The 11,782-nt window shown below is 44.9% G+C and overlaps 1 protein-coding gene across 3 annotated transcripts in view; it reads right to left on the minus strand.

Moving 5' to 3' along the window:
* Positions 1-3,347: 3,347 nt before the first annotated feature.
* LOC117768150 overlaps positions 3,348-11,782 on the minus strand; it is a 21,659-nt gene continuing 13,224 nt past the window's right edge. For all 3 annotated transcript variants that reach the window (XM_034596303.1, XM_034596302.1, XM_034596304.1), the window contains 9 exons: positions 11,470-11,664; positions 11,224-11,401; positions 8,746-8,929; positions 8,417-8,514; positions 7,871-8,239; positions 7,554-7,730; positions 7,012-7,199; positions 5,352-5,575; positions 3,348-4,068 (listed from right to left, as the gene is read on the minus strand). In XM_034596303.1, coding sequence (XP_034452194.1) covers positions 3,468-4,068; positions 5,352-5,575; positions 7,012-7,199; positions 7,554-7,730; positions 7,871-8,239; positions 8,417-8,514; positions 8,746-8,929; positions 11,224-11,401; positions 11,470-11,664 — 2,214 coding nt within the window. In that variant the 3' untranslated portion in view covers positions 3,348-3,467. The remainder of the gene's footprint in view (positions 4,069-5,351; positions 5,576-7,011; positions 7,200-7,553; positions 7,731-7,870; positions 8,240-8,416; positions 8,515-8,745; positions 8,930-11,223; positions 11,402-11,469; positions 11,665-11,782) is intronic.

Consider the following 11,782-nt stretch of genomic DNA (forward strand, 5'->3'; position numbering starts at 1 on the left):
CTCTCACAGTGATCAAAATGCTGTGTGACAACATGAAGTGAACGTGGCAGTGGAGAGTCCACTGAACATTCAATCTGTTTATAATCGGAATATTTCGAAGGACAGCAGCATATTCTACAATTGTGTGTCTCATTATGAATTTGGACATTTAATACAGAATTAAATAAACTATAAGGTATTTTATGCTCAGTTTGCTTTAAAAAAAATCATATTTAGAAGCCTGGAAGGAAAAAAAACACACACATCATATTTTTCTCAAGAAAATAATGAGATGATTTAATTCTCGTGTCCCTTTAGTAATTTTGTGATGTCTTAGATTCATCAGATATTTTGTTGGTCCTGGTGGAAATACTGATTACTTTCAAGAAAACAATATTGGTATTGGCATCGCATTTCAAGATCAAAGCACATGAGACAGATTTGTTTGATCTAAACGAAGCTGCTGTCACGATCAGCTTTTATGTAAGTGGAGCTTTGCAATGCATCATCACGAGAACATATCTGGTCTATAAATTGCCGTCCTGTTCATGACGATAAAGGAGACTTGCTTTGGAGAGGTCTCACATCTCAGAAGCCTTCGCTCTCATCCTCAGCCAGGTCCGTCCACGCTCATCTTCTGCTTCACTGCAGCCAACGTCAACTTCCTGCTCCCTTCCTCACACTCCCCTGCAAGATTAGGACACAGGTCTTCAAGCTGCTGTTGTTAAAACACATCATGGTTTTCTGTGGGCACAGGATTTCACCATCAAACTGGCAAACAGGGAATTTAATTGGCCAGAACTGGTTTCAGGACTTGCAACGAGTCTCATGTGAAAAAAATATTTTTGGAATTAAAAACAAATGACCCTCAAGTGGTTAAGTTGCATGAGTGAAACTGGATTCAAACAAAGTGAACAAAACAGATTGGTCCGTGTGCCTGCACTCAGAATAGACGCAGCTCTTCTGGCGGAGGTTCACCGCCCCCCCGACTTCCGTAAACACACCACCTGAGTTTCTAAATGTAGGGTGGAAACTGGTCCATTGTGCACAAACACACACTCCTGCCCACATGGACTGACAAAACTATTCAGTCTCCATCCCAGGCCACTCTGCTCACGCAAACCTCCAGAACACAGATTTCTTCGGCCAACCCTTGACCTCTATGCTAACATACTTATTTTGCAGCATCTGTGTCAAGGGCCGTTCTCTTTGTTCTTCTCTCCCTCTCTGCTCCATCCGTCCCTTTTCGTCTGACCCTGGCGATCGTCCATTTCGCTGGTTGACTTGTCTGAAAAGTGGAGACGCAGAGAGATGTGACGACGCCCCTTTTGGCATCCTGGATTCTCATACGTCTGTCAACTCACTCCTGCTGTCAGTCTCTGTAACGGTCCTCTCTGTAATGCCTGTCATTTAGGCATGAGAGCAGGACTTGGCTCCACTTCACTGACCAGGTCCAGGGATGAGTCTCGGCTAAATCTGGGGCTGAATGTTAGTCGTTGCCAAACCATCGTTCTCTCCATTGAGTAAAAAGCCTTCAAGTTTCTGTCTTGCTTTTCAATCGGTCTTTACCTCCTCCAACAACAACCAAGTTACTCTAGTAGTTTTACGGTCAGAATCCTCTTTCTGTTTTGGTTGCAACATGGCAGACGAACTTCCTTTGTGGAGTAGAGCTAACCTTCTTTTGTCACACGACATTTTGTGTCCGGTGGCAGACAGACATTACATAGTGAAAGCGAGGGAACCAATTTAAATGCTGACGGTGTGAAAGATTGTCTCTTGCAACTTTAGAGGACGTCTGAATCCCTGAACTCCCCGTGAGTGTGAGCAACCGTTGTTCACTGCATTTGTCGTACTCAACAATCTGAACTCCCGGGACTTTTCACTTTCTATTTTTCTCATCGCACAGGATCCGTTGTCTGAAACTCAACCCCTGTGTGTCAGAGTATGAGATGTATGCAAGCTGCTGTTCAGACCAATAGTGTTTAACCTGATTATCTGGGCTGTACAACGGTGGCTACTGCAGCACTGGGCTACTGCTTCAGGAGCAACAGCTTCTAGACTAAACCTTTAAACTCCTAACATTCAGATTTTGTAAGATTTAAGACGAAGAAGTTTGTAACACTGCAGGATTTGTTTCGGGCCAAATACAGATAACATTAGCAGACGGACAATGGGGGTCACGGATCCGAGCTCCACATGTAACAGAGAAGCACAAAGACCTTATCGAAGGAGTTGGCAAATTACAGTGCGGCTCTTGTTTGCAGGCTTATGCTCAGCCAGGCATGGTGGTGTACCACTTAGTTCTGTATCCAATCTACTACAAGTGCGTCTGTTGAGATCTTGGAAGATTAACAGTCAAAAAGAAGCAAAACTGTGAGTGTTTTTTAGTGCTGATAACACAATCGCACTTGTCTTATCTGCAAGGCTTTGGATGCAGAGAAATGACATTGCAAAATATGACTCCATGCACTTGATGTCTTTCCTTTGCTGTACAGAGTTTTAAATATACACAACACCGCAAACACAATGTCAGTCAGTGCGGGGATGTGCAGATGTAATCTTCAGGTGTGCCAGTCTCATTTATCCGTCATCCTCCGGGGGCTTGGGAGAACGTCGTTATCGAGGTTCCACGGAGAGGAATTTGCAACGGCTGCAGATGAAATATGGAGGGATTGGTTTCAGCAGAATCACTACTGGCAGCCCTGTGAGGAGGAGATAATTACCACTTTGACAAGCTTTGATCACAGGTGCAGTTATTCTCAGGATGTCAGTGTTGATAGAACAATGAGATGACGGCCCCCGAAATTCAGCTGAATTTGCCCTAGTTTTGCTTCCTCCCCCCCCCCCTCGTGCTCAGATTCTGAATAGAAGCACTGTCTCACTCATGGAGAGAGGAGAACAAACAAAATGAAGGTAGTTGACGTGGCATGGCTTAGCCGTCCGTAACTCTCTTTTGATTTGTAGAAGTGGAGAGAGGGGATCTAGCGATGGCTACTGAAATGCTCCGGGAGGGGGGGGGGGGGGTATAAAACCGTGGATTAGTCATCCGTGACCTGTAAATACTGTGGGCGGAATGAATCACTGCGGTTTCTTTTTTGTCGGCAGGCAGAGAACGATTCGAGGGATCAGTCGGCCTCGTGCTCGTGTCAGTTTTAGCAGAGTAAGAGGTGTGGAGTCATGAGGGGGTAACGCTGGTGGGAGGAAGAAAAAAAAAAAAAGACAAGGTGAAGATGAAACCTCCACCGCCGCAAAGAAGACTTCTTCGTGATCTCTTTGAAAATGCATCCAGACCACAGAGCAAACCTCCTACGCCACCTGCCTGGGATAAATTAGGATGCAGCATTTCTGAGCCGGGCCACCCAGTGTGTGTGTGTATGTGTGTGTTTGAAGGTCAAACCAGTCCAGTGGGTCACTTTCCCTTCGTGACCTCTGAATGTAAACAAATGATCCAATGAGTTAATGTTAATTCCTCCCTCCTGCAGAAATCCTTAGTATTTCACCTCCTCCTGGATCCTGCTCATCAGCCCTGCACTGATGTTGTTCTCCTGAAGGCTCAGATGCCTCAGTGGGAGCCGCGCCCTGCAGAGCAGCGCCCCCATGATGTCATTTCCTCCGACGTCGCTGATGCCGTTCCTGTCCAGGTCCACCTGCCGCAGACCGGTGTTCTCCTTCAGCGTGTCGGCCAGCAGCCTGACGCCCGGGTCCCCCAAGTTGTTCTCGTCCAGGATGATCTGAGTCAGCGAGGTGTTTACCTTCAGGCTGTCGAAAAGTTCCTTCCACGCGGCCAGATCGGCGGCGCTGGTCTGAGCCAGCCCCAAATACTGGAGATACGAGTGGTACCTCAAATACGACGCCAACACCTTTACCCCCTCGCTGCCTAATCCGTTTCCCCCAATATCCAGTTCTAAAAGTGTAAAAACCCTGAAGGAGCGCCACCCGGTGGGGAGCTGCAGAAGCATATTTTGCTCCGATGGGTAAAGCATTGCCTGTTGGATGGCAGCAGCGGTTCTCGCTGTTTGCTCCTGCAGCTCCGCTATTCCATTCAGCAGGGTCATCACGCCATGGTCACGCAGTTTGTTTCCAAACAAGCTGTAGAGAGATAAAGAGAAACTGTGGTTACCATAGAGATGTGTGTGGATTCCTCCTAGAACTGCTCACTTCAATGGGAAGCACCTCGATGTGAAGTCTTCCCCTAACGTTACATATGAATTATGAAGATTCAAACATTTATTTCAGAGTCACATATGTGTTTTTGATCTGCTTGATCTTCAGCTTCATTACATTTAATGGTAAAATTCTTCTTGTATGTCTAAGAGAAGATTTCCCTTTTCCCTGTCATTGACTCAGACATATTTTGGTGTCTTTATTCAAATGTACAGTAGATCTAAGGGAGGAAGTGTTTGAACTGGTGCATCATGGGTGTTGTTGAGATTTTTAAAGTTGCATTTTCATCCTTGTTTTGTCAGAACTTAAAACCATTACATGAACATGTTGGATCCGCGGCGCGCATGAAAGAACTAGTTTGACATTTTGGGGAAAAACTGTTGAGATGAGAAGATCAATACCATCATGTCTGTCTGTCACATATTATTCTACAGCCAGCAGCTGCTTCACTGATCTCTAAATACTGGAAACGAATATCACATCTAGTTTTTATAATTCATCATATTTTACTGGGGAGGTTATGTGGTTTATGACTTGTCCTGCAGCCAGCCGAGATTATTTGGCTTCACCATTTGTGGAGCTGTCATGTCGTCCATCTTTATTTGCAGCCTTGGTCATAAAACAAACTGGCACTGAAATTCATATCCAGTCCTTAATCTGCAACAATTAAATACTGATATGTGACCACGAGACATTTTAAACCTTCAATCTTAAATATTTTTTTGGTCCATGTCCTGCGTACTAATACAGAGGAGGCATGGGTTATGACCAATCCTACAGCCAGCCACTAGGGGGCGATCCAGATGATTTGGCTTCACTTTTCAACTCTTTCCAAATTTATATACACTCTATGGATCCATACTCTTCTTTTGTCCAGCCTGTATTTTAACTTTCTGAAAGTGTTTTTCTCTGAACCACTGTCACAAAGACGAGCTCGGCAACATTCACTGTGTTAGCTGGGAAAAGGAAATAACACAGAGAGGCACAGGAGGCATGAAAGAGAAGGACTGTGCTAGTGATGAGTCCATTGTTGGATTTGCTGTCTCTTCTTCTGCCTCGTCAGTCCTATTACTTTCTTTTATAGTCACATCAGAGCACTCGGGCTGATGTTCCTGGATCTGCTTGTTATTCAGTGTGTTTCCTGAGTTGAATTGTTATTCTCCCTCGGACGTTGAGTGTAACATGGATGAGTGGAGCCCGGGACTCACTGAAGGCCTTTGACCTGAGGCTTCACTCTCAGGACGTCCAGCAGGATGTGAGAGCCGTATGGGCCAATGAGGTTGAGGTTGAGGTTGAGCAGCGTGACCTCAGACAGGCTGGACTTCAGGGCCCCGGCCAGTCTCAGCAGGAGGTCGTCCGTCAGGTCCGTGTTCCTCAGGACCAGCTGCTCCACCTCATCGGATGTGCTCAGGACCGTCATCATGGCGTCGAGCTGCAGCCACAGACAGAGACAATGCCGTGAAAGCACGGTGTTTGAACTGTGTTGTTGTCTCTGGAGCGCAAGACATCCGCAGAAAGTTTATTTTCCAAAAGTTAAGACATATCTTCAAAAGGTCATCTTTTTACTGATAGTACATGTTTGGTATCTATTTGAAAGTTTATCCACAGGGCTTTTGGAAAGATTTGATAAGGCCAACGGTTATATAACGACGGAAAAAGGTTGTTGGGGCTGCAAATATTTAACAATATATCTAATAAAAACAATATATTTATTTATTTTATTTCTAAAGCCTTTTTTCTCTTCTGCTTATACCTCATCTAACCTCTGGTTCACCTTAATCGCCAGAGTATTTGTAAAATACAGAAATCCAATTTTTTATCAGAGGTAGATTATGTTTTTCTCTCTCACAGAAATAATCACAGCCCTGGGAATCTAGTGTTTGCCGCCGTGAAGCATTTACTGTTTGTATGTGAGAGAGCAGGGGAATGAGATGTGAGTGGGACAGGTGCTGGAGGTTTTCTGAACACAGAGATGTGGGTGACGGGGGTTAGAGTCCAGAGAGACATACGGGCTGGCTGGTGGCCACGTCCACTGGGCCACTTTGCTGGACCTTGAGGAATTTTTCACGCTCGGTCGGAAGCTTTTTCATCGTGATGGATACGATGAAGCCAAACCCCTGCGTGTCCTAGATAAACCTCAGTGACCATTTGTTACAACCATTTGTGTGTTTCTGAAATATTCGAATCATGGTTCGAAAAGTGAAGCCAGTGCGGAGGTACCTGAAGCCTGTATTCTCTCTAATGGCCAACAGAGGGCGACTCTACTGCTTGCAAAAAGACGTCCTGAGGAGTTTATGGACTTATCGCTAGTTTTAAGTCTCCATCAATGCAGCACGGTGTTCATTAGTACATCAGTACATTCGTATGCATTGGGACACGGATACTGTGTATTTTTAACAACTTATTTATTGACGGCTGTATGGACATGAAAAGGTTTTCACAAAATAAGATAAAAAAGTGTTTCAGAAACAAATGTCCAGTTCATTTAACACTACGTCTGTCACGTGTTTTTTAACGATGTTTTGGCAGCATGTTTTCGTAGGGATACAGATATTAGCGCGCTGTAATAAAACTACAACCAAGAACTGATAACTCCAAACACCTTGGTCAGAATTTATCTCTGTTCGCCCAGTTTGTCTGTTGGAAAGACGATGGATGTTTCTGCCTGTAGTTTGCAAGATAACATTGGGTTTCCAGAGATAGTCTCTACTGTGCTGCTGCACCTTATCTCCAATTTGGGGAAGTGTAAGTAATTGTGAGACTCGTTACGTTTTGGTTTTAAAACATCTTAAATTGAACTTGTTGTAACCTGGAGAAACCTTGTTTTGTCGTTTGTAACTAGTGCAGTCATTTCCATTGTCCACACACCTGTTCCTGCAGCTCTTGTTCTTTATCAGGCTCGTCTTCATCAGGGCTCTGGCTGCCCGTGTCCTCCTCTTCCTCCGGCTCTCCCTGCGGCTGCAGGACGGTGTCACTCTCTGGACTGAGCTCCACGTCCGAGCCCGGAGCTCTGGGGCCCGACGAGAGCCTCTTCTGGAGCCGGCACCTCTCCAGGACTTTGGATGCAGAGAGAGGAAATAAAAAAAGATCAGGCACAATAAAACTGTCTTATCATAGGCGCACACTGTGATATTGAAACCCAACGAAAACTCGCCTCTCGTTTAATAGAGAAACAAGGTCTGCTGCAGAGAGATTTATGAATGCAATTGTGCGATGGTGTGTGTCTGTGTGAACAATGTCTGCGTAACCTCTTCGGCTCGTCATCCATCTGCCGCCCAGACAGACGCTGTTCAATGCATCGCTTTGTTGCAAACTCAAACCCCCTCTGCTAAAGACTGTTTTGTAAATCTGTTACAGCTCTCCGGGGGGATTCCAGCTCGTTCCTACTGTGCTGCGGTTTCTGTACTCACTGTTTGCCTTGAACCAGTTGTGTTTGTTTGGGCCTCGCTCCAACGCGCCGCTCATTTCCACACATTCCTCATAGAAGTCCCTCAGTCTTTCCCCATCTCTGTTTTTCCCATTTGATCCCTGCTCCTTCTGTTTCACTCGCGTCTGCTTCGTCGGTGCTTCCTCAACCTGCAATGAATCTTTGAAAAGAAAAACTCTTGTTCTTTCTCATTTGCTTTTTTTCTTTCACCGCAAAGAATATTAAATCGAAGTACCACATGCGGAAGGACTGAAGATCGTCCACTTCTCCACTTTTATTCTTTATATTGATGCTGCTCACCCACAGTGTTGCTCGTCTTGTTCGGTCTCTGCTTTTCCGTCTGCAGAGCTATGACGTTGCTGCTTGTTTTCTGCTCTTCCCTTGCAGACGATGCTTGCTCATCACATTTTTCTGTCACCGTTGACCTCTGCGACTCCTCCCGTCCTTCATTCCCTGCTCTCTTGCCTCCTTGGCCTTTGTCTTTACGACGAGTCTGACTCTTCTTTCGTTTCTTCTCGGCGCTCTCTGTGAACCTGGCTGCGGCCTGGTCCTCGCTGTCTGTAGATGCTCCACCACCGTCCCTGATGTGCTTCCTCACCCTCCTCACCGATTTCCTCTCTGGTTTGGCCGGGACGAATAGAGGCGATGACGGACAAGACTCAACTGTGCCTGGATTGTGCAGACGAGACAAAATGAAAGAAAAGAAAAGTTTATTTTGTTGAAACTAGTCCAATAGAATCATGGACTGGACCTGAAGTAAAAAAAAATATATATATATATATATATATATATATACGAATAAGCTGTATGGAGGAAAATTGAGACACTCGTTTCCAGGCTTTGTACCGTTGCCAGGGCTCTGCTCTAGAGGGAGAATTAAGTTCTTCTCTGGGCCGTTGTTCAGCTGCTGGCAGGAGCTGTATTTGTTTCGGAGACTTGTACATCTGAAAAAGATGAAAAATGCTTCTTCATCACGGCTCGTATTTCCACCTCTGCACCACCCCCCACTCTATTCCCCCATGTCATGCAATATGCATCCCTTTTCCCTCTTCTGTCAACCCCCTAATACGTTATATCTGCAGAGCAAGGGCTTTACGCCATCTGTTTTGACTGCTGCTAATTTCTAATTTTCTGCCAATGTCACGCTGTCCGTCTCTCGGGGGATGAAGTCTAACCTGTGGCAGGGGATCCCACCCGCCAGCCATGACAGTCTGAAGCAGCTCTTCCTGCCCTGCTGGAAACCGGGAGCGTAGCGGTACTCGCAGCAGGAGCTGATCCTCGCCACCATGATGCCATTGACGTACAAGGTGGCGCTGAAGGGAAAACCTCGGTGTCTCTGAGAGAGGAACTGGAACTGCTCTGAGAGACAAAAAATTATGAAACGCTGGAAGGTTGAAGATGATTGTGTTTGATCTCTCTAATAGATTCAGCGTGGTTATCTCACTGCAGGTCCAGGAACGGTTTTCCATGTGTTCTGTGCTCGTTGAGCTGAGACGGAGGAAACGGCATGCAGCAGAGGTGCACTTAGGTTTTGGGTTTGAGGCCCTATATAGTCACATGTTACAATATAGAGGTGATTTTAGAGGTGAAGGCTTTTCAACTTGCTTGCCTCAGCTAATCCTGACATTTGGCAGTGATGCACACTGTAAGTTCAGGCTGTTCCATTCAGCTCAGTGCAACACAAGGTCAATAACAGCTCTGTTCATACAGTGAACACCTCTGAAGCCTGTTTCTGTGGTTTGAGCTGGTTTTAAAAGCAACACTGTGCAACTTTTTTTAACCTAAAAACAGCAGCTTCAGAATGAGTTTGATGGTTCACTGAGTTGGAGTATGGAGAATGTTTCCTCTTTCACTCCCTCTCCTCACCCTGAACATCTGTTCTCATATGTAACTTTGGTGAGTGGGTTCGATCTCCTGTGAGAAGAGAGTCACAGCTTCAACTGTCAGAATCAGGTCCAGCAGGTTGAAGAGTGAAGCTGAGCTGTAGATCCGTTCAAAATACTTATTCAGCAGGAAACTTTAAAAATATGAATAATTCTGAACAGAGTTTGGTGGATTTGTTACAGCAGCAGCTCATCTGGTTCAGGAAGCCGGGGATTGTGGGTAATAGCCATCATTTAGATTCAGTTTGATAAGCTTTGGACCACGTGTGTACATAATGTTGCTTTAAGTAGCCTATAAAGTTTTTAATGTGCACGTGTAGCTGAGCTCAAACAGTCACTAGTGGAGAGAAGAGCAGTGCACAAAGAAACTGGTTCAGTCAGAGACAGAGACGAGTTCAGTCCGTTCAGATTGAGGTTTGTTTTTCTGCTTAGTTTGTTTGTTTGATTTTTTAATTAAGCATAACACAAAAACTACTGGATGGGTTTCCATGATAGTCGGTGGAATTTGTCACCAACTTCCCAGATAGTAATTCATGGGTCTTAATTTTTTAAAATCATGCAGGAGCATCTGGGTGAATGATGTCTACGAGTGCAGCTTGATTTAATGTAAAGGGACATTTGGGCCTCAGCAGAGATATGAGATCTACTGAGAGTCATTCCTACATGTACTGAAAGTCTGTTTACATGTATCGATGAGCTGTGAACTGTTAAAGACGGATCGACCATCGCACATTGTTCTGTTTCAATCGCTTAAAAGTAAAAACAAACCCAAATCAAACTCTTTTCCGCTCTGACTAAGGATCAGTCAATGTTATTTCTAACATAACCCACATGGACAAACTGCACCATCAGCTTCTTGTGGCGTGTTGTGTTAGTTCCAGTGAAAACACAGTGAGCTCTCAGAATGACTCAGCCTCATTACAGTTAAGTGTATAAGTATGCTACTTCTGTAATTTGATTTTAACAATCCACTGCTACTTTCATTTTCCAGGTACAGAGTGAAAACATGTAGGTCAGAGAGAAAGTGAAGATATTAAATAATCACAGGAACACTCCTCACATTAAACACTGACACTTACATGGTGTAAACGGGTGAAATAAAGTTCAAACCACAAAACTAAATGTGAATAAGTGAGTAAAAAGCCATAAATCGCCTGTTTGAAATGTGTTTTATATGCATCATCTCCTCTTTTCTTGTTTTACTTTAACTCACAGCCGCTGCAAAGATGAAATAACTCATCTGCTCTGCCGATTTTCTTTTGTTTTGTTTTTATGTGACGGTCACACATTTGCTTTGTATTCATGTTCGGGTTCAAACTTCGCCCGAGGCCGCACATCCTCATCATCCTATTTTACTATGTCGCTTTGAGGGAAGACGAATAATTAAATATGTGAAAATGGGGGGAAAAGCTTTTTAACACCACTCATTTCTTCTCACCTTTTATTCTGACTGTGATTAATGGGCGGGCAAATATTCCTATAGGGGTTTTTCTTTGTGTGGGAAAATGACGCTAATAACACAGACATTTAAAGACAGAAAGTTGGTGGAAGGTTGGGACACAAAGAAACTATTAAAGTGTGGAGCAGGAATGTGTTTTCTCTTTCTTTAACACAGGGAGAAATTGTGTTATTTGACATTTTCACAGATTTCCCAGTGACGGATCTTGATGGAAACACAAGGGGACGGTTGGGCCTTGGTGGAGTTAAATGCCGTTAACTGCCCTTTTGTGCACATTCCAGCTAATCAGCTTCACATTTCATGGCTCCTACCTCCCGGAGTCACCAGGCCCTTGAACACACAGATGTTCTCCCCTCCGTTGACCTGCTGGAGCACCTTCAGTTCATCCTGAGTGGACTTCAACCCCGACCCCTGACGACCTTGACCCAGGTAGGTCATTGTCACGGTGACGTTGGATTTCTTTGCCTCTCTTTGCGCCTTTAGGTGACTCTGAGGTGAAGAGAGCAGGAAGGTTTGAGTTTCACATGGACGTACGTTGGTTTATTATGTCAGTTTACCTGTTTTTTAGGGAGCCCTCCTGTTCTCTGGGAGGCGACTGAAGAGAAGGATCCTCGTCGCTTGTCGTACAGGTACGGACAGGACTGACTCAGAGCTCCTCTGATTGAGGTCAGATTTGAGGCCTTCTTCGTGATGTCTGGCAGGTAAACGTCATCTTTAGCAGCTCTCGTCGAACGAGCTGTTGACTCATTCAGCTACAATCAAAGGAAGGAAACCCTCTTAGAACAGAAGCGTGTTTGGGATTTCTGAGAACACAGTGCCTTTCAGCAGCTCAGAACCAGACTGTGCATAAAGATGGACGACAGGACAGTG

The sequence above is a fragment of the Hippoglossus hippoglossus genome, chromosome 9 (assembly GCF_009819705.1).
Source record: "Hippoglossus hippoglossus isolate fHipHip1 chromosome 9, fHipHip1.pri, whole genome shotgun sequence".
In the NCBI taxonomy this organism is placed as follows: domain Eukaryota; kingdom Metazoa; phylum Chordata; class Actinopteri; order Pleuronectiformes; family Pleuronectidae; genus Hippoglossus; species Hippoglossus hippoglossus.